The sequence below is a fragment of the Polyodon spathula genome, chromosome 43 (genome assembly GCF_017654505.1).
Source record: "Polyodon spathula isolate WHYD16114869_AA chromosome 43, ASM1765450v1, whole genome shotgun sequence".
In the NCBI taxonomy this organism is placed as follows: domain Eukaryota; kingdom Metazoa; phylum Chordata; class Actinopteri; order Acipenseriformes; family Polyodontidae; genus Polyodon; species Polyodon spathula.
In genome coordinates this window covers 1,028,459-1,051,049 of record NC_054576.1, presented here as the reverse complement: position 1 = coordinate 1,051,049, position 22,591 = coordinate 1,028,459, and the positions used below count along the sequence as shown (strand labels likewise).

Sequence of the window (22,591 nt, the reverse complement as noted above, 5' to 3'; positions counted from 1 at the left end):
ATATGGCTTCTCTCCAGTGTGAATTCGCTGGTGTCTCTTTAGTGTTCCAGACTCTCTGAAACTCTCCCCACAGTCAATGCAGTGATACGGCCTCTCTCCTGTGTGAATTCGCTGGTGTTTTTTTAGATTTCCTAAATCTCTGAAGCTCTTGCCACATTCAGAACAGTGATATGGCTTCTCTCCAGTGTGAATTATCTGGTGTCTTTTTAGGTCTCCTGACCCTCTGAAACTCTTATTACATTCAGAACAGTGATACAGCTTCTCTCCAGTGTGAATTTGCTGGTGTTGTTTTAGGTGTCCGAACCGTCTGAAGCTCTCTCCACAATCACTACAGTGATACGGCTTCTCTCCAGTGTGAATTCGCTGGTGTGTTCTTAGGTTTCCTAACTGACTGAATCTCTCTCCACATTCAGTACAGTGATACGGCTTCTCTCCTGTATGAATTCGCTGGTGTGTTTTTAGGCTTCCTAACCGACTGAATCTCTTCCCACAATCACCGCAGTGATATGGCTTTTCTCCAGTGTGAATTTGTTGGTGTCTTCTTAGGCCTCCTAACTGACTGAAGCTCTTCCCACACTCACTACACTGATGTGATATCTTTGGCTGGGATATGTTTTCTGAATCCTTAAACAAGTCAATAGACTCCTCTTCAATCACTTCCTCTTTAATATGGACAGGCTCCAGTTCCGTCTCTTCCTCTTTAATGTGGACAGGATAAAGTTCAGTCTCTTCCTCTTTAATGTGGACAGGATAAAGTTCAGTCTCTTCCTCTTTAATGTGGACAGGATAAAGTTCAGTCTCTTCCTCTTTAATGTGGACAGGATAAAGTTCAGTCTCTTCCTCTTTAATGTGGACAGGCTCAAGTTCAGTCACTACTTTAATGTAGAATGGCTCCAACTCAGTCTCTTCTTTAATTTGGACAGGCTCCAGTTCAGTCTCTTCCTTAATGTGGACAGGCTCCAGTTCAGTCTCTTCCTTAATGTGGACAGGCTCCAGTTCAGTCTCTTCTTTAATGTGGACAGGCTCCAGCTCAGTCTCTTCCTTAATGTGGAAAGGAAACAATTCCAGAACACCCTTCTGTTTAACGTAAACAGACTCCATCTTTGTTCCTTGGCTTTCACCAAGATAAGGCAGTCCTGAAAACAGACAATAAAATATTGCTATCTGTTCTCTATGACACCTTTCATTTCAAGAAAGTATTTCCTTTAGTTGCTTTTACACTTTCAATCAAACAACCACAAAGACCAATGAGGATACTTTGTAACTGTCATTGGTGCTTGTGGCATTTAATAATGCATTTAATGTAATAAAGCTAACTTGGAAAATTGGTAGAATTATTGTTAACTGAGCCATAAAACAAACTGGAGGTGCATCTGAAATAAAACTGTTGACAAACGTTACATGCCACAAATCTAACTCTAACGTGTCTGTGACAGGCTGGCGAGTGGATAGAGGCCCAGAGACAAACTGCAGTTCAAAAAAATAATACTTTTGTTAACAAATAAACACAAAATAAAAGGGCACAAGGGCCAAAACAAAGGTATTTAAGCTCAAAAACACAAAGCAAAATTTACAGAAAAGGTTCCCAGGCTCGGCGATGCTTTCACTGGATCAGAAAATACAAAAAACAAAAAACAGCAAAACAAAAACCAGAAAGCACAACAGTTAGCTTGCTTCCTCAGCTCCCTCCTATCCCTGAGGCCTCTTTTTATGTCAGGTGGCTGGGTGCCGACTACTCCAATCAACCCCAGCCAGTGTCATATTTAGTGTTACTAACACATTTATAACATACATTCATAATAATAAAGCATTCCACACAACTACATAAATAGCATTAAATGTTTTGACACAATCAGTTACAATTAGACAATAAAGGAGAGTATCAAGTTAATTTAAAAGATGAATTAAAAAAAAAAAGGAGAAACTTACTTCAGGTATTGTCAGTGGGATGTGCAGCACGGCTCTAGTCACTCGCTCTGACCGTCTTGGTTCTTCTCTCCAGGGTAAACAAGCAGCTCAAACTAACAGTGACAGGTAATCTGTGTGACTAGACTAGTCTTCACTGCATAAACCGCTCTCTTGCAGTTCCATGCATGAGAACACGCCACCAACACATCAGCCTCTCCCTGGGTGTCAGCTGTGCGTGGTTAGCCTCTCTGTTGTCTTCCAGAGTGAGAAGATAGCGCTTTTTCTCTGTAGGCGAGCAGCAGTGAATGTGTCCTTTCTTCTCTTCAGGTGAGAGATGTTAGCAGCCACTCCAAATCTGAAAATGTATTCAATTATGTTAGTGTAATTCAATCAGAATGTGGATTGTTCAATTAAACATATGTATACAGTAATATAAGATTACAACAATACAGTTAAGTTACTAGGAAAGAAGCCGTTCAAGGGGAGGGGACAATTTCATCCCTCAGGTGACCAAGGAAGTGTAACACTATCTGAAAGCAAGGCTTGCAAACCGATAAGTATTTAAACTTAGTGTAGTACCAGATATCCTGTATCAAAATAAAAATATGTGGTTACCATAAAAACATGTTTCTTTAAAGTAGCAATATTAAAAAAAAAAAAAAAAAGTTTGTGACGTTCCATTGAGGTCTTCATCAATGTTTTCATTTGAATCAGCAGAATAAAGCTGGTAAAAGGAGACAAAGATACACATCATTGAAAGAATATTTTAAAATTAATATTGTTTAATAAAAAATCTGTTTAATAATTTCTATAGGTTAACTGTTTAACCATAGCTACACCATCACACTAAATACCCTTTAAATAAATACCCTTTAAATAAATACCCATTCCACAAGTATTTAGTCTTTGTCATTGTGACAAAGTGGCTGAGTGAGAACAGGTGCAGGAGTGGTGTAGTGCAGTAATTAAACAGACTCTTGTAATCCAGTTTGGAAAAGTGATCTTTATTTTTATTCCAGTCCTGGTGACCAAAACAATCCCCTGGCATAACACACCAATGTGTACTGCACAAGGTAAACAACAACAGGATTGCAGTCCCAACTAAAAACACAATATCTGATGCCACAAAATACAAACACGGTCACCAGTCCTGGGTGCGTGCAGTAGTGCTCGTGGTGGGTGATACAGTTTATTTAGTGACTGTTGGTGAAGTGTCGTTCTGGCTTAGTGCTGGTCCTTGGCGATAGCTCTAGAACTGTGCTAGCGGTCTGGTAATGTGCAAGACAAAACAAACAACACTCACGGTACTTTTATGAACTAGGAACAAGGTCTTTCAGAGTCCTTCTCAGTTTATTTACACAAACCAAAGCGAAGGAACAGATACATCGCTTAGACCCCTATTTACACCGCCATGACCCCTTCGTAAATGATTGCAGCTGCTCCTGTAATCCCGCGGCTGCCAATTATTTACCTTCCGGATCAATGAATTAGTGTACCGAAGCTCTGTTTCTTTTCTACATGACCGACTTCCTTTTAACCCTCGGAACGAAGTGTCAGGCCAAGCAGTCCAGAGTACTCTGTTAACATTACTTAGCACCCTCACAGGTTGGAAGGGAGATTTACCACCTAGAATCAGTGTCTTTGTCACAGTAATGCATTGGTATCTGTTTCCCAAACATAGAGAGGCACAAATCCTCTTTAATTGCATCACAATTGTATCACACTGACAATGTGTGTACTGGCACACCTTTCTAAGTGTCTGGCATCTCCTTCATAGTTAATATTGATCCACTACAGAGGACACTGGTTTCACATTAAAAAATAAATAAAATACACATTACCATCCCATAAACTTAGCGTAGCAATCAATTCATTTTTCAAGATTCTTGAATCCATGCTATGAAAATATTTTAAAAGCAAGTACATAAAAGATTTTTTTCTCGTTGCTTGAAATGACCAGAGATAAACTGCAACTTTAACAAACTGTGCCCACAACCACTGAACTACAACATCTTAGTTTTAAAAAAATATCTATATAAACCACTGTACCCGTCAAAGATAACGAAAATGTCACCTGTTATCACAGAGCAGCGGTTCTCAAACTTCGCTGCACTGTCACCCCCAGTTGTAGCAATAAAAATGACTCAATATTTTACAAAAAAATAAATCATTTTACAAAATGTTTCCAGACTGCCACGGTTTACGCAATCATAGAAGAACAGCTTCTTGATCCAGCTTTTAATTGTGTTAGTGAGAGAAAAGATAAATGTATCTTTGCACTTGGAGTGATGTGTTAATAATACCAAAGCGATCAAAACCATCTGCCAGGAAAGCATGCAACGCAAGCCGTTTAGCACAAGTTTTTCTAGCTGTTTTTTTTTTTTGTTTGTCAGCACTAATTTTGCTGCAGTGCCACTCGATTCCCCTTCATTACTCCTGTTTCCAGCACTTTTCTTCACAAAACTGTCAATCTGTTTGATATTTACAAAGCAACTTTTTGAACTCACTTCACAAAGTAAAGTAAAATGTGGCAATCATAATAATAATAATAATAATACAATAACGTGCCTGCTTCTTAAACTGAAACGTTTTGTTTTTTTGGGGGGTTTTTTTGCAGGTATGCGACACATACCTTCTTTTTGACCGCTTCATTGTCACACTCCTCCCTTTTCCATTTTGACACCAGCTGCTGTGCTCCGCGTGCAAACACCGGAAATCGAGAGCAGAGCTACTGGTTTTCCACGATCGCGGAATCACAGACGGAATTGCGGAATTAAGCACTGGGAACGGAACTGGCATTTTGGGAATGGAATTCTGCTTTGGAAAAAAACAAGCAAACCAAAAAAAAACTGTGCAAACAGTCTTTTACCGCTGTTATTCTCCTACTAAAAAAATAATGGATTGCTTTGAGAACTACACTACCCAGAAGCCTAGCGATGACGCTTGTATAAAACGTTTTTGTATGTTTATTTGGATCATTGAATAACAAGGAGGCAGGTGGTTTTGTGGGTGTTACGCTGATGGCTGCGGCGCTGCCTGTGTACTGTGGGAATCGAGTGGTTTAAAAAAGCAACTAGCTGTTTTAACAGTTCTATTCTGTGGAATAATTTTGGAGTTGTACATACAGAAAAGTGAAAAGTACAGCAAGTACAGCATAAACAAGTCTGCGTTGTTACAGATGAAACTATAAATGGTAGAGATGTGTCTTGAACACTATTTAATTTGTAATTATATGAAAATTGTATATTTTTGTAATAATGCCCTTCGTTTTTGACTAGTCTATATATTGTTACACCAGCAGTACGCTGTTTTTTTTTTCAAAACATCTTTGTTGACTGACCTAGAGTACACTGTTATTGGTGGACAGTTTTAAGAAATATTTTTTCCTGAAAACTACAGTATCAGGGACTTAAAAATAAATTTAATAGATTTTTTATGTAAATTACAATCAAATTACATTGTTAATTCTTAATAAATTGGTAAAAACAGAAAGAAAAGGAATTGGTCATTTTGAAAAACGGAATTTGCCATTCCCAAGAATGGAAACTCAGGAGCCCTACTTTAGACTAGTTTGATAAATGAGTTTTAAGTCAACTGATTACATCTAATTCCATGTCATGCCTAACCATAATCATACCTAACCACACTAAACAAATAGTACAGTTACACAAAAAAAAAAAACTTATTCACCTAAATATTTTGAAAACTGTAAATAACTTGTTGAAACAAACGCAAGACAACAAGCAGGCAAGCATAACTAGACAAAAAATAAATACAAACCAAAACACTAGGATTGTAGCTTTTTCCATTTTTAATCACTGGAAACTATTTGCGTGCTACCTCAGTTATCGTCTGTTCTTGCTTTACCGGGGAAAAACCGCAGAATGCTCGCTCCGTCAAGCTGGCCCCCTACAAACAGCACAAAAGTTGAGTGTTAGATCATTGTGACGTCAGATGAAAACAGCACTAACATTCATTCTGCAGCAGTCACCAGCACAAACGAATGAGACCAGTGTGGGTCAGTTCCGTTACTGTAGGGAGGCTGAGTGAGCTGGCTTGTTTGAGCTCACCTGAGCTGGCAGCAGCTCTTTTTTTAGGTCGTCTCCGTGCACCCTGTTTTCTGTGAGAAGGTGCTGAGCCTCTGCAGTGCTTTTTCTAGTTTTCGTGACATGTCTGACGAGTAGTATTTTGTTTGTGTTTTAACTGCAGCTATCCATCTGCACACGTAGACAATTTTGTTTAGCGGAAACCAGGAATTATGATGTAATGCGGACGCGAGAGCCCAGGGTGCAGCACTCAGGAATATCCCATAGAAAATGTCCCAAGGGAATCAGATGATTGTTAATGGTTAGGATTAGGGTGAGGTATTGGGTTAGGGTTAGGGTCAGGGTGGGGTAATTTCGTAGAGTTGCCGAGTTCTGGGAGTGAAAGGTGGGACTGCAAATGCCCCAGAATCACCCCATGCTCTCGGGACACTTCCTAGCAGATGTTCCTTCTGACCAGGGTAAAACACTACCACAGTGATTAATCAATATTGAAGCCCTATTAATAGTGTTAATATATGTATTACAGTGATGGGCAGTTCAATTCTTCTTAGTGACTCAATTCATTTGATTCAGTTCAGTTTGGTGAATCGATTCATTTCGTTCATTTGACCCGCTGATTAAATGACACAAAACCAATCGATGTAGACCGAATTAAGATTGTTTGCGTAGGCTTATTTGAACCGGAACGAACGAGTTGTTCACAAACTGCACATCACAAAGGCCAGGGAGAATCTATATTTGGTTGACTGGGTCCATATACATTAAATTAAATATAGTCTGACAAAAAAAAAAATAAAAAAAAATATATAGATTAAGACCTCTGGAGATAACAGTTTAAACCTTTTGCATTGTTTACCCATCAGTATCAATACAATTTAATTTAATCTCTCTTCAAAGTCCACACCGTCTGGTCATGGATACACAGCTATGGTCTGGGGGATGTAACTGACGTCATTTTGGCTCACAGTGAGTTCTGATCATGCACTAAGCATGCAGGAATTTGCATCCTACATGGCACACATACTGTCTTCAGCTTCATAACACCCAACGAGTTAAGGGACAACCCGGTTTCCTTGTTACAACGAACAGATCAGCCAGACTCGAGGGGTAAGGAATCATTTCAGGAGCTCCGATAGGCTGGTAACTCGACTCCTGTGCGCCACGCAGCATGTTCACAGGGTGAACCCAACGAACAGAGTCACTGGGGGCTGTGATCCGAGTCCCATCGTTCACAAAGAACGACTCGATCGCTAACTGCACACCACTAATGTATCACACGTATTGCATGACAATCAAAACAGCGTATCGTTACCGTGGATTTAAAACAAACATGCAAAACAAATACAACAACCTATCTGCAGCGTCACTCACCCCTGCTTATATTATTACACGGCATTGTGGGGATTGAAGTGCGCGCTGGTAATGACTTCATAAGCGAAATAAAAAATAAAAAAAAATGCACGATAAATAATAATAATAATAATAATAATAATAATAATAATAATAATAATCAGCCTGCCGAAGATTATTTACCTGCTAGTTGCTTTAAAAACAAACGCGCTGGCACAGCCACGCCACTGCACAAATACAACACAGACACAAATAAAAACAATGCGCTCCTACCACACCACAACCCGGTCCTTTCAACATAACACAACATAGCCGCTTTGTGTAGTTTTCAAACCTATTTTACAACTCATTGAAGACCCGCTTACCTCCTTTCAGTGTCTGAACGGGTCTGCCTTCCACAGAGCGGGGGAGGCGCTGCCGAACCAGGGCTATACCAATCGCACACTGTTATGCTTGGCAGCTCATCTAATATGGTGAATTGGGATACCAGAGATGATTTAATTGAAAATAAACAATACGTTCTCTTTTGGCATCGCAAACAAGCTGTTTGTAGCTCGTTTAGCTTTTACAGCGAATACAATTTGAATTCATGTACCCCTCTCCCCATGCCAGAGTTGGTATAGCCTTAGTATCAAAGGAGGCGCTGTGATTGACTGCAGCTGCGCAGATGCGGGGAGATTTTTATTTTTTTTTACAGATATATAATATGTTTTCTGTCCCGATATTGCCTTCAGAACAAGATGTTCAGACACGAACGGTGTATTGCTGGTCATGTTTTTAGAAGCATGTCTGGTTACAGTGGCGGCTGGTGACTTTATTTCATTGGTAAGGGACTTGGAACAGAGTGAGCATGCGCACAAAAAACGCGCGTGCATGAGTGCGTATTTTTGTGCATTTTTGCCAGCAAATGTGTTTAGATGGAGAGAGCATTTTTTCATTCAAAAATTCACACTTAGATTGAATTCAAAATCTGAGAATGTGCAACACATATGTATCAGCAGTTATCCTTACAATACGATATTTCTTGACAGATTTTGTTTATTTGGCGGGCTCAGCCTAATTCTCAGTCACAAACAGACTTTAGTGTGGACATAGCCTAAAGCTATAACGGCTCAAACAAATTGAACAAATAACCGTCCACGGGTGATCGTCAGCACTGTAACTCCTCTGCTCATCGCTTCCAGTCCTCATCAGACACGGCTTATTTAAATGGCAGCTCAATCCTTTGTTTTTTAGCGTCTAATCTCTGAACAATGGTCTGATACCATTGTGGATTTTGTTCGAGTTTAAAGAGGAGGTCTCTTTCAATAGAGATAAGGGAGAGGGCTGAGAGACTGGTAGGTCCCCATAGCGCTCCTCAGGTAGCCTATTTTTGACTCGTATGGTAGTTTCCAGTCCAGCTGTATGATTGCAGTCCGCCTTGTAAGCGTTCATTTTTTTCAGGACATTTCTCTGGCGGTACACAGTCTATAAGATGAATGTCCTCTCCAGGCATACGATCAAGCACAGCAGTCTGGATCTTGTTACAGGCATCTACAGTAGGCATGACGCAGGGTGTGCTTGCGTCTTTGTCATCTAAGTCTTACATGTGTTTGATAATTTGATTTTTGTAGCTGGAAATATTATAATATCTACATTGGAAATCATAGACACCTCATCAGTAATGAGGAGGGTCACATCTCGCATGTCTCTATGAAGGCATTGCAGTACCTCATCAGAGAGGTTACGATACACCAGTGTTTTTCCATGTTCCACTGGAAGCATCAGTAGTCTATGAATGGTCATCCCATTGATATTGCAAGCTGCAACTCTGATGGGTGCTGTGATTGTCATTTCTTTTCCTGGGCTTTGCTTCACCCATGTTGTGACAGTTTGAATGAGAAAAGTCTTCTCTGTGCCTCCAGTGCTACTCACAAACATGTAGAGGATGGGGGCATTCGTTTCAGTTTGTTGTGGCAAAGTTTTGGCAATGTGGTCAAATAAAATCAGTCATAACAGTGCGTCTCAGGTGCTTTATAGAAAAGTGAAAGCCTGGTATGCTGTAATGGAATTTGAAATTAAACAGTTGGGTTTTCTAAAAATAGGCTTAGATTTTATTTTGCTAAAAAAAAAAAAAAAAATTAATAAAAAAAATAAAACACTATTAGATTTATTTTTTTTAACAAAACACCTTTGTAAAGCCTCATAGAGATCGACCAATCACCTGTTTGTGCCTGGTTACTGAGCAACTAAACTGGCACTGACAGCTCCAGACGGGAAGACAGAGGAAAACAATTCCCAGCTGTGTCACCTTGCCAACCATGAAGCTCCGTCTGAAATTGACACCAATGACACAAATGTTTATTTTGTTGTGCATTACGTGTGTTGCTGTTTACAATAATGCTGGCTTGCTGGCTATGAATTACTATCTATAATAATTAATGTGCTCACATACACATGCAGGCTTCAGTAAAGTCCCAATTTAAAGACTGTACGTTTCACTGTAGCCCTTGAGATTAAATTGTTAGCTAGGTGGCTATTTTAAAAAAAAATAGCACTGGGAGAAAACCACTTCAGCAAGTAAAGTAGAATCTGCCAGAACTGACAAGACACTGTATCTACTATAGATACTAATGAGAGCAAAACAAATACAAAAGAAAAACAAAAGAAATGCAGGTATTTTCTAGAAAGCTGTGAGACTTTGCATAAATGGATTTTATATTTTTAAATGCTGCAATAACCGTTCTGCTTGTAAAGCATCCATACTATAATTTGACAGAACAGGTGATTTATTTACACTGTGCAGGACCTTATTTTCTCCCATTGGTGCTTGAGCCCAGTAGCACTATTATTATCATTATTAATTTACTTTTTTTCTGTGTGTGAAAAAGGATGGGTAATCTTTATTATTATTATTATTACTATTATTATTTTTATTAATTGGTATTTTTTTAATGTTTTATGTGGGTGTGTGTAAGCCAGAAAATGGATGGAGACAATCAGTTCCAGCACCTGGTTCAGTCACTGAAGAGTAGGAGGGCTCTGACTGAGGAGGAGATGGAGGGCATGGGCGCCATGCAGGAGGACCTCCCTGATGAAGAGCTGCTGCAGGAAGAGCAGAATGATTTGGAGGAGTCCCCGCACTTCAACTACAGGGTAGTTTTGAAAATTAAATAAATACAGAACGATAGGGAAGTTTGTTTTTGTCTCCCTCCGAACTAAAATTCATAATATCAATGTTTTATTTGTAATATGCCTTTTTTCCCCAAATTAAAAAAAAAATGGAAATCAATTATAAGAAAAGTATAAGTAGAGACAAAAAACATTTTAGTTAATAGCTTGAGTTCAACTCAAGTTCAGAAATCCAGATGGAAACGAAAAAGTCTCCAACCTTTGCCTTTTCAGAGGTTATTTCAATTCTGATTTTAGATTTGAAATCCTTGGAAAATCGTTCAGCTACAATATACGGTAAGTTTTTTTTTTTTCTATAACCCTTGGAAAGAGGTTGAAATTGGCAATTTTTAAAAATATTATTTATTATTTTTCATATTTCGGTATTTTGTTGGGAGGTGTAGCTCATATGAAAAAAAAAATCACCCTGTAACAACATGAATGAAATCTAGTTAATGTCTTTCTGTAGGTATATTGGGATTTGATTTCTGATTTAAGGTTCCAAAACTACAAGCACTTAAACAGAAAATGTTCATATTTATGACCAAATAGATCATTCCCCTTAGGCAGCATGGGTTAAGTGCAGAAGATATAAACTGTGTTCACAGCACTGTATGGAGCATAACCATAGAACTGAATAAGAACAATAACTACAGACAGATGGACAACATCTACGGATATATATATATATATATATATATATATATATATATATATATATATATATATATATATATATATATATATACAGTGCCTTGCAAAAGTATTCAGACCCCTGACCAATTCTCTCATATTACTGAATTACAAAGGGTACATTGAAATTTCGTTCTGTTTGATATTTTATTTTTAAACACTGAAACTCAGAATCAATTATTGTAAGGTGACATTGGTTTTATGTTGGGAAATATTTTTAAGAAAAATAAAAAAACTGAAATATCTTGCTTGCATAAGTATTCAACCCCCACACATTAATATTAGGTAGAGCCACCTTTCGCTGCAATAACAGCTTTAATTATTTTAGGGTGCAAATGATAGTTGGAAAAAAAAAAACATTGACATGCACAACAAAAAGTGGAACAAAGCCCTCTTTCTTAACATTGCTGCACAGCTCAGATACAAGAATTTGCATATTTAGGATACAATGACAACTATGTATTATTATGACAACCTTCCTCTGCATTTAGCCTTTCTTTCAGCAAATATAATATCCTACAGTAATTTGGACTAACAAATAACTTGCACATTTTTAACTCTAAGCACAGTGGTTGCTTTTTTGTGAAGTCTCCACTTCATGGCTTGCTGTACAATGTATTTCCTTGCACATGTGCAGGACCTATAAAAATGATACTGTAGAGGATCTGGTTAAAATAAACATTTTAAAAAAACTATGGAATGCTATTAAGAAAAACTTTGTCAAAATAATGTTACTGTTTGCATTCAAAATCACAACGTCTGCAAATGTTAGTGTTTGCACGCAACCGTTTACACTCCCCTATTGTGCCTATGAATTCACACCAGACATGACGTCATTCATGACATCAGCAATGACTAAGTACACAAGTCAACTGATCCCCAAGACTGCCCAGAGGGGACATTAGCTGGTCTTCCTTTATTGATCTGCAGAATACTGTGCCGTCTGTTCGGCAGACAAGAAAAAAAAATGCATTTGGTAACATGTGTGGTAATGCCAGGGGCAACTGTGCCTAGTTTTGCATTGAAAGTGTTCAATGATTGTGTCTTCGTTGGCACGTATGCCAAGAAGCATCGGCTATAAGAATATATATATATATATATATATTGAGTATGAGCATTAGAAAGCGGACAGTGGAAACCATTTGTGATCGTGCACAGTGTCAGCATTGCCTAGAGCACAGCGCTCCAAGAGCCAGCATGGCGAACTCCGCCGCCCACTTCCATCATCTCCTCGACCCCGTCCTGGCTTCGAAAAGGGATGTCAGCCAATCAGTCTCTCATGCTGGGGTTAGAGTGTTCCTGCAGCCAATAATACGCGATGCTTCCAACCAGACCCGCCTTCTGCTAGCGACGCATTTCAGCCCAGGCGCTGGAGAGGTTTGCTGTGTTTATGTGTGGAGAGCTGGCTGCGGGCGCTGCTGCTTTACTGCACGCTGCCTCCTGCTGTTTAAACTATTCAGCTTGGGGTGAAATGTTTTCTAGTAATTTGTGATTTCGTGTTTATTACGTGCACGGAGTTCCGGGAAGAGGATTCCGCTAGACCAGTCTCCCAGTAAAACCAGTGCAGATGGAGGTCAGTGTCTCCGTGTCGCTCTTTGAAGACGAGCTCGCCTCTGCCGTCGAGCTCGCAGTGAAAGCGGCTGTGGACTCCGTCTTGTGTGCGGTTACTAAAGCTGTCGGCAGCAAATTCACTGAATTCCGAGTGGAAATGACTGGAAAGGAGAAAGAGATTGAAAGTCTGAAGCGGAGATTGGAAATATCAGAGAGCGAGCTGAGAGCCGTGCGAGGGTGTGGAAACACTGCAGATACAGACATCAAACACGCTTTCATATTTCAGGGTAAGCTTGATTTTATTGTGTGTTATTGCTCGGTCAAGCCAACACCTTAAACCACCTTCTATTGATAAGATCTTGGTTAGAATTTCTCTTAAGACACGTTTTAAAGTGTTTGATTATTATAAGCGCTGTTAATACACAGCTCGGTCTTAGTAAGGCGTCTAATCAAGGCACTGTGTTATTTTATAGACCATAAAGATGTATTGTTTGTTGAAATGTGCAACTCAAGGGAGTTGCCTCATAAATGCAGAGAATATGATCATTGCCTCATTTCTAAGTTAATTTGAATATATAATCAGTTGAGGTTGATAACATATTATTAGTTTGGTACATCACGTATAACCCTAAATTAACACAGTAAAACTAATTTGCCAAATTATGTACCGGAATGTTGGATTAATTCTCATGAGTATTGATATGAATTACAACGAGAAACAAATATTGAAAATACTAATGCAAAGTAGACACTTTGTGTGATCAGCCATAGCATTAGTATATTAACCATGCATGCTAATACTGTTATGGTCATTATAATTGTTTGACTATGAAATCAATGAACTGTATACTATCCACGCATATCTCTAACCAACCCCCTTTTCTGTAATATTAGATTAGTTGTGCACCCCTTTTTATTCTTAAATAAACTACTGTTTTATATTTCTGATACATTTTGTGAATGTCGGTTATTGTCAAGGGAATCCGAGTCCTACCTAATCCAGAACTTAAATGTGGTGTATCTCATTTCCTACATTTTGACATACCTGAGTGGGCGACTAGCTTTATTTATTTAAATGAATTGTATACCTACTTCACTACACCACGAATGCGAGTGATGCAACCTCGCAAGGTTTGGTGGTCGTCTTCTCTTTCAGGGATCCAGGGTTATGGTGAGTAACCTAACATCCCCTTTCAATCCGAAGACAACCACCAACCAGTACTTTTGGGAACGTACACCAGAGCCATTGCAAGGGGTTCAAATGGAGAGGATGGAAGGCCTCTATTGCCACTGATTGGTTCAAGTGGAAAGCTGTAATCACCTTAGGTAGGAATGCATGGTTCGTGCACAACGATACCCTGTTTCTGTTACCCCAAACAAGCATACAGGAACTGTGCACAGGCAGAGCCTGTAGCTCACTGACCCGCTTAGCGGAGGTGATGGTCAATAAAAAGGCTGCCTTCATAGAGAGATATTTCAGCTCTCTTACATATATAGGCCCAAACGGTGCCTTAGTGAGAGTCTCCAGTACCGCGTCCAGACTCCATTCGGGGACGACGTCCTTTCAAGGAGGATGCAGCCGCCGAGCACCCTTTAGAAAACGGGTCACCAGAATATGGGCGCCCCGGGGATACTGAGTCTATGGGGACATGGCATTCAGGTATAGCTGCCAGATACACTTTCAGCATAGAAGGGAACCTGACTGCCTCTAGCAAATCTTGAAGAATCTGTAAAATAATTGCTGTGGTGGAAGCAGATCTGGTCGTGACCTCTGGCCATACACCACTTTTGAAAATACCTCCACTTGTAAGCATATAGTGCTCGTGTGTAGGAAGCCCTAGCGTTCTGTAGTGTACTAACGACCGCATCTCAGAGCCCTAAGGCAGACGGGCTGTAGTGCTCGGTTCTGGGTGCCAGATGGTGTCTTGCACATGACTGAGGATCACCAGTGGGATCTCCAGTGGGATCTCCCAGGGCTGGACCTGCAGCACCTGGCAAAGGTTAAAAGACCAGATTCTCCTGGGCCATCTGGGGCCACTAGGAGAACTGCCGCTTTTTCTCTCCTGACCTTCTCGAGGAAGGCAGGGAGCAGCGGTGTTGGCGGGAAAGCGTGCAAAGCACTTTGGGCCATTCATTGGCTATTGCACTGCTCGGAGCTCCAGCATATTTACGTGCAGGGCCTGTCCAGGACCTGCTGACTCCCAGGCCTGCCCAGACCGCACCCCAACCCAGATTGAATAAGTCTGTCATCACCACTTGACTGTTGTGTCACGCCTTCGCTCAGATGAGAGGCTTGCAAGGAAGTGTACAGTGCTGCACTAGGAAGCAGCGTAGCGATAAGCTGGTTCTGGACTTGCTGCAGTCACACAACGGGGCAGCACGTAGCATACACCAGAGTGGAGCACAGGCTCAAAAGAAAATAGAGGATCAGACACACTGAGTCTTGTTTTGTACAGGACGTAGAATAAAAAGATGTTCATATGAAAATGCCTTTTCCTTCACTTTGTTCATAGGAACACAAACACAGTGTTATCCGATGATTGCAATGTAGAATAACAGGAATGGGATCAATACCAGAATTAACCTAAACCACCAGACTATCATACCAGCTCACCCCTATACAAAATAACTGAGGAACAGTAACTCCAAATGCAGGCTGCACATTATAGAGCACAGCAGATTGGTGGGGTTATTTTGATACAATCCCTGATCAAAGCAACTAACACACAATGTTGATAGGAGTTGAAATAAATATTTGAAAATTGCAGAAATATGAACCATTGAATTGTGGGTAGGATACTAGGGTTAAATGTTCTTTATTTTTAAAAACTGCAAAAATGTATTTCAGCTTTAAAGAGATTTATCACCAGGGATCCTACGAATCACTTTGCTGCGGAATAACATGGAAAAACACTGTTTTTGGAGATTTTTGTTTTGTTTTATACTTGGGGAGCGTCAAAAAACGTACAAGGCTTTTTTTGTTTGTTTGATAATAACCAAGTGGACACATATGATATAAACATTAACACAGGCAGCTTTGCTTCAAATTTACATAAACATACCTGCCTACTGAAGTAAACTGAACTTGAATACCAGAAGCTCTTTTATTAGTCAGAGCTGTTCAAAGATGCCGAAAACAATAAAAATCTAAAGATCGGGACAACGAGTTTGGCAAGCACTTTTTTCACATGGATGGTAATGTGTTGTTACACTCCTAAGTAGACCATTGTAGAACACATGGGAAGCGCTAAACATACATTGAATGCAAGAAAATGTAAACAAGATTAGACTGAAACAGCAGGGCCATCACAAACACTGAAACGGACCACTGTGTTTGGATCATTCAGCGACTTACAACTGCCAAAGACCAGCGTGAAAGTCATTTTTAGCCCTTTTATTTTACTCGCAGAATAACGTGGATTTTATTTATTTTTTAAATCTGAAAATGTCATTATTTTTCTTGTGGAAAACTAGGATTTCTTTTGATAACAACTCTACCACAAGTACTTCAGAAGGAATGTTAGATCCAGCCTCATTCCCAGCTCACTATTCTGTAGTATCTGTCAAGATCTCATAGTCTCAGTCATGATTTATATCCATTGTCAAAATGGTGGCTTTTTAGGGGAACCTAGCTAGTAAGTAATTTTATACAATTTTGTTTCCCACAGATCCCAAAGAGAGCTACGCCATCCCTCAATCTGAAGCACAAGAGGGGCCAAAGGTAGAAGCAGTTTCCACACAAGAGGAGTCCTTTGACCAGAAGTGCTGTGCAAGCCTAATGCAGGTTACAGAGCTGACATTAATTAAAGATGAAGAGGTCCCGCAACAGGAATGTGTTCCTATTAAAGAGGAATTCATAGAGCAGGAATATGTCTCCATCGCAGAGGAACTTCCTCATGAAAATAATGTCTGTACACTTGGGGAGAACAAGAAGCTGGGATCCAGCCTGTGTGATGATTCTCCATCAGAATGTGAACTGGGATGTAGAGGTAACCCTACAAAACAAGCAGCATTGAGCTGCCTAGTCATCTTGCAGAGCTGCTACTGAACACCCATTTGGACTCCCCTGTGTTAGATCTGTGCCTTTCCCCGTTCCTGGTAGACTGTTTGCAGTTGTGCTGCTCCTACAGCTTTACAGAGCTGCAGGGATCACATGACCCATCACTGGCGATGCCAAATCCAGTCGGGTTGCTTCGTGTCACCAGAAGAAACATTTCTGTAATGTTTGCTCGCAGCGCCCCGTTTCACACCTCACAGTAAGCATTGCTGTGTTGTTATTGTCATAGTGCAGTAAGCGCATGGGTGATGGCGTTCTGTACAGCAGACCAGCGAATCAGTTTCAGTTGTGAGGGGAATCTGAGATTTGTAGTTTTACCAAATCTCTGCTCTACAGATATTTTACACAAAAAATTGCATAGTTCTACATGTCGTGTGTCTTCAATACAGGCAGAATAAAAAGGTGCAGTGCGGGAGATTGCAAATGGGATTTCTGTTTTTAGAGGCACAGCAAATATTAATTATCAAAAAACAAAATATTAGATAAATAGCAGTACTATCTAAATGCAGTTACTAAAGTCAGGATTCTTCATGACTCACTGTTGGCTCGATTTTAAAATATAGTGAAACTCTGATGCAAAGTACTGTCTTGGGACCGTAAAAACAGTATGTTATAACCAAGGTATGTAATAACCAGGTACATAAGAACATAAGAACATAAGAAAGTTTACAAACGAGAGGAGGCCATTCGGCCCATCTTGCTCGTTTGGTTGTTAGTAGCTTATTGATCCCAAAATCTCATCAAGCAGCTTCTTGAAGGATCCCAGGGTGTCAGCTTCAACAACATTACTGGGGAGTTGATTCCAGACCCTCACAATTCTCTGTGTAAAAAAGTGTCTCCTATTTTCTGTTCTGAATGCCCCTTTTTCTAAACTCCATTTGTGACCCCTGGTCCTTGTTTCTTTTTTCAGGCTGAAAAAGTCCCTTGCGTCCACACTGTCAATACCTTTTAGAATTTTGAATGCTTGAATTAGGTCGCCACGTAGTCTTCTTTGTTCAAGACTGAACAGATTCAATTCTTTTAGCCTGTCTGCATATGACATGCCTTTTAAGCCCGGAATAATTCTGGTCGCTCTTCTTTGCACTCTTTCTAGAGCAGCAATATCTTTTTTATAGCGAGGTGACCAGAACTGCACACAATATTCAAGATGAGGTCTTACAAGTGCATTGTACAGTTTTAACATTACTTCCCTTGATTTAAATTCAACACTTTTCACAATGTATCCGAGTATCTTGTTAGCCTTTTTTATAGCTTCCCCACATTGCCTAGATGAAGACATTTCTGAGTCAACAAAAACTCCTAGGTCTTTTTCATAGATTCCTTCTCCAATTTCAATATCTCCCATATGATATTTATAATGTACATTTTTATTTCCTGCGTGCAGTACCTTACACTTTTCTCTATTAAATGTCATTTGCCATGTATCTGCCCAGTTCTGAATCTTGTCTAGATCATTTTGAATGACCTTTGCTGCTGCAACAGTGTTTGCCACTCCTCCTACTTTTGTGTCGTCTGCAAATTTAACAAGTTTGCTTACTATACCAGAATCTAAATCATTAATGTAGATTAGGAATAGCAGAGGACCTAATACTGATCCCTGTGGTACACCGCTGGTTACCACACTCCATTCTGAGGTTCTGCAATTTTCCAGTCTGTCGGTACCACCCCTGTGTCAAGAGACTGCTGCATGATCTTGGTTAGCGGTTTGTAAATTACTTCTTTCATTTCTTTGAGTACTACTGGGAGGATCTCATCCGGCCCAGGGGATTTGTTTATTTTAAGAGCTCCTAGTCCCTTTAACACTTCTGCCTCAGTTATGCTAAAGTTATTTAAAACTGGATAGGAACTGGATGACATGTGGGGCATGTTGTCAGTATCTTCCTTTGTAAAAACTTGTGAAAAGTAATCATTTAACATATTTGCTATTTTTTTTTCTTCCTCTACGATTTTGCCATTTGTATCTCTTAAACATTTAATCTCCTCTTTGAATGTTCTCTTGCTGTTGTAATATTGGAAAAACATTTTGGAATTGGTTTTAGCTCCCTTAGCAATGTTCATTTCTATTTCTCTCTTGGCCTTTCTAACTTCCTTTTTGACTTGCATTTGCAGATCTGTGTACTCTTTCTGTGTACTTTCTTTTTGGTCCTTTTTTAATGCTCTGTAAAGTGCCTTTTTTCGCTGAATATTTTTTTTAATTGATCTATTAAACCATTTTGGCAATTTAGTTTTACATTTAGATTTGTCTACTTTAGGGATATAATTGTTTTGCGCCTCTAGTACTACGTTTTTGAAGAACAACCATCCTTCTTCTGTGGGTGTTTTCTCTATTTTACTCCAACAAATTTATTTAAACAAACTAAAAATATATATTAAAATGTTTTTTTTGATTTTTTACAATTTTTAATTTTTAATTTATTTAACAAACCAAATATTACAATTTTTAAATACAAAAAAACCATCTTAAATTTTTTTTTTTTTTTTTTTTTTTTTTTTTTTTTTTCTACTTCTGTTAGTCTCTGTTTCATGCCTTCATAGTTTGCTTTTCTAAATCCAAGTACGTGCACCTACCAGCCAAATCAGCACAAAAATCAAAAGCTAGTACAGCACTGATTGATTAATGTACATATACAATGCATGTAGTATAAAGGTTTATTACAGAAGAAACTATATAAAACAGTGTAACTAGTACTGTACATTACTATACAGCATGTAACATTCTGTATTTAAATTATTTAATACAGTAATTCTTGGATAAAGATGGTCAGCTAAATGAATTATTAAAAATTATACAAAAAATAACAAAAAACATGTAATGTACTGAATAATACTAATTAGTAAAATTAACAAATTAATAAAAAAAATAACAGTACAGTAATAATAAATTATAGAAATAATAAAACTATAATATACAAGTAAGTAAACATTACGGTACAAGCGGTCAGTTCAGGTACAGCGCAGTAATCCTTGCCTGTACGCTCTTTTAAGAAGTCTTTGGCCCTGGCGTTTTAGAAACGAGTTGAGGGTTCAAAACCAGTTTAACAGCGAGGTTTGAACCCTATTCAGGAGGTAGTCTCGAACTCGGTTGTCGGTATAACTAGGTTAGATAAACTGGTTTAAGTGTAATCCGGAAGTGAACCCTGTTTGAGTCTGGTTAGACAGTATCCTCCAATATCCCTTAGTGCTTTGTGGTAGTACTTTGCCATAATCCCCCTTTTTATATGAGACGAGAATAAAGAAAAAACAAGCCCCAATTAAAATACAGGAGGATTTATTCTTCTCATATTCCATTGGTACAGTCAGATTTGCTAATGTACTCTAGTACACAAAACTTCAAATGTGTCCAAAACACTTTTTAAATGATCTTAGATCACATTACATATTAGCAAGTTAAAGGTCATTATTTCAACTTTTAAATAAATTTAAGAACGTCTTTCCTGCCCCGGATTTTCCCACTGTGTAAATGCTCGTCTCATTTATTTACTATGGCGTGGGCATTTTTTCCCCACATATGAATTATTCCCCTTTTAGTTACTTAGGCACTTTCTTGTAGCTCCTCCATTCTGCTCCCGTGTTCAATGAAAATAAACAACATTTACGAGGGGGAAAAAAAGGAAGAAGAACGGATGGGACGGTATGAAATTTACATAGTATGATCACCGTTCAAAAAAAAAAAAAAAATACAAAGCAAACAATAGTACAGTCACATTAATGAATCAAATACACCTATATTTATGTACAAACCATAAATAACAATAATTATAGTGAAAACAATTATATAAATAATTTCACCTGGCTTTTATAGTAGGTGGCTGGAGCCCAATTAATTAACAATTAACAATTATCTAATTAAGGCTCCAGCCACATTCTCACCTGTATTTGACGGGGGAAAAATTTAACCCCCTCCCTGTCGATCCAAAACAATAGTACAATCACAATGAATAAAATACACCTATATCTATACACAAACGAAAAATAACAATATCGCACACGTCATGTAAAGGGCAGGGCACCCCGTCACAATGCTGTACAGTAACCTTGTATCTCTCTTCTCTTTCTTTAGGTTCTAAAGTAGATGAAGGAAAACACGACTCCACTCCATCAACCCAGTGCAAAAACGCTTCTAGTTGCAAACCACAGTGGAAGAAGCACAGAGAAATGACACCCCAAGAAGAGTATGTGAAGACATTGAGGACTCACTCAGTTAAAATTCCTTCTTTACAAGACAGACCCCCTCTTACTGTGGAGAGTACAGAGACACCACATTCTGCATGTTCTAACAGTTCTGAAACCCAGGGCAACTTGAAGACCTTGCCTTATTCTATTAAAGGTGGGAAGAATTCCTGTCAGTTAGACGTTCCTGAAACTCACAAGGGAAATCCCACAGGAGGGACTACATTTTCCTGGGCTGATTGTGGGAAGAGTTTCAATCATATGTCACTGTTTAAAAGACACCAGCGCATTTACACAGGAGAGAAGCCTTCCCACATACAGTCCAATGATAAGAGTTTCACACAGTTAGGGAATCTTCATTCACACCAGCGCATTCACATGGGAGAGAAACCTTATCACTGTGCTGTTTGTGGGAAGAGATTCAATCACTCAGGAAACCTTAAAACCCACCAGCGCATTCACACAGGAGAGAGACCTTATCACTGTGATGTTTGTGGGAAGAGATTCAGTCAGTTAGGAGACCTTAAAAAACACAAGCGCATTCACACAGGAGAGAAACCTTATCACTGTTCTGTTTGTGGGAAGAGATTCAGCCAGTTAGGACACCTTAAAAGACACAATAAAATTCACACAGGTGTGTAATCCTATCCCTGCTCTTTTTGTGAACAAAAGTTAAGTCAGTTGCTGGCTCTTGCAGGACTTGAGAACATTCTCAGAATTGCAGACGCTTGAGCACACCTAAACAACAGGAGTGCGTTTGACTAAATACAGTGTTATTTACTGAAAACAAAAGAATAAGCTTGCTTGATAAATAAGGTCACTCTTAATCACAATTTGTTCAGAGCAAAAACTCACAGACTAAAAATATTAACAACTGCATCTGTATTCATCATCTTGTTGAGCTTTCTGATTTTGTTATATCACATTAGTAATATATTAAACAGATTGTATTATGAATGCAAGTTTCTGGTTTTTTTTCTCATGCATTGTTCAGCCTCTTGCAGTGTGTTGTGTAGAATTTTCTCCCAGTTACCATGGTGAATCTGCACTACCTCTAGACGCAGCACAGTATACTGCAGATATCATGAGGTATTTTGCAGAAACTGGTTCTGAAGACCAGCAGTGTGCTTCACATTCATATTTTAACCAAGGGGAGCTGCCCAGCCACTCTGTCAACAAGGACATAACTGTGCTTGCTCCTGAGGAAGCTGCTAGATGTGCAGCCGCTTCCCCGCCTCTTTAGAATGCTGTTCGATCAGCGGTGTCCAATCACGCTCCACATTGAACACGTTCACTTCTATAAAGTGCTGCTCCTGTGCCTGGATGGAGTTTCAATTGAACAACTTAGAACAGGGTTGTAGCAAAGAGCAGGAGTGGAAGGGCCAGCTCTGGACGCCCCTGTGTCAGATCTGTGCCTTTCCCCATTCCTGGTAGACTGTTTGCAGTTGTGCTGCTCCCACAGCTTTACAGAGCTGCAGGGATCACATGTCCATCACTGGGTGATGTCACATCCAGTCGGGTTGCTTAGCGTCCCCAGAAGAAACATTTCAGTGCAGTACCTGCATATAAACCTGACCTTACACTTTTATAACTGAAAGCGATATTAAGTGAGGTGGAAATCGGTGACTTAATGTGAGTCATATTCAGGCTGGCAAAGTTAAGATGT

At 39.3% G+C, this 22,591-nt stretch overlaps 1 protein-coding gene and 1 long non-coding RNA gene across 3 annotated transcripts; one reads left to right on the top strand and one right to left on the bottom strand.

Annotated features, from left to right (window-relative positions):
* Nucleotides 1-789: 789 nt before the first annotated feature.
* LOC121305455 lies at nucleotides 790-5,832 on the bottom strand. Of its 2 annotated transcripts, none has more exons than XR_005948086.1 (3): nucleotides 5,689-5,832; nucleotides 1,930-2,263; nucleotides 790-1,136 (listed from the first exon to the last, which is right to left on the bottom strand). It is a non-coding gene; the product is annotated as an uncharacterized LOC121305455 (long non-coding RNA). The 2 variants fall into 2 exon arrangements; XR_005948087.1 differs by having other exon boundaries at nucleotides 5,749-5,825.
* Nucleotides 5,833-12,533: 6,701 nt separating this feature from the next.
* LOC121305389 (putative zinc finger protein 286B) lies at nucleotides 12,534-21,882 on the top strand. The gene is made up of 3 exons (XM_041237002.1): nucleotides 12,534-12,985; nucleotides 16,367-16,687; nucleotides 20,816-21,882. The coding sequence occupies exons 1-3, from the start codon at nucleotides 12,715-12,717 to the stop codon at nucleotides 21,565-21,567; spliced, it is 1,344 nt and encodes a 447-aa protein (XP_041092936.1). The 5' UTR covers nucleotides 12,534-12,714; the 3' UTR covers nucleotides 21,568-21,882.
* Nucleotides 21,883-22,591: the final 709 nt, after the last annotated feature.

What these genes read in the sequence shown, in the direction of transcription:
- LOC121305389 (XM_041237002.1), top strand. Translation starts at nt 12,715, where the DNA reads ATGGAGGTCAGTGTCTCCGTGTCGCTCTTTGAAGACGAGCTCGCCTCT. An exon ending in ACACGCTTTCATATTTCAGG is followed by an intron (nt 12,986 to 16,366) that starts GTAAGCTTGATT and finishes TGTTTCCCACAG; the next exon opens with ATCCCAAAGAGAGCTACGCC. An exon ending in ATGTGAACTGGGATGTAGAG is followed by an intron (nt 16,688 to 20,815) that starts GTAACCCTACAA and finishes CTCTTTCTTTAG; the next exon opens with GTTCTAAAGTAGATGAAGGA.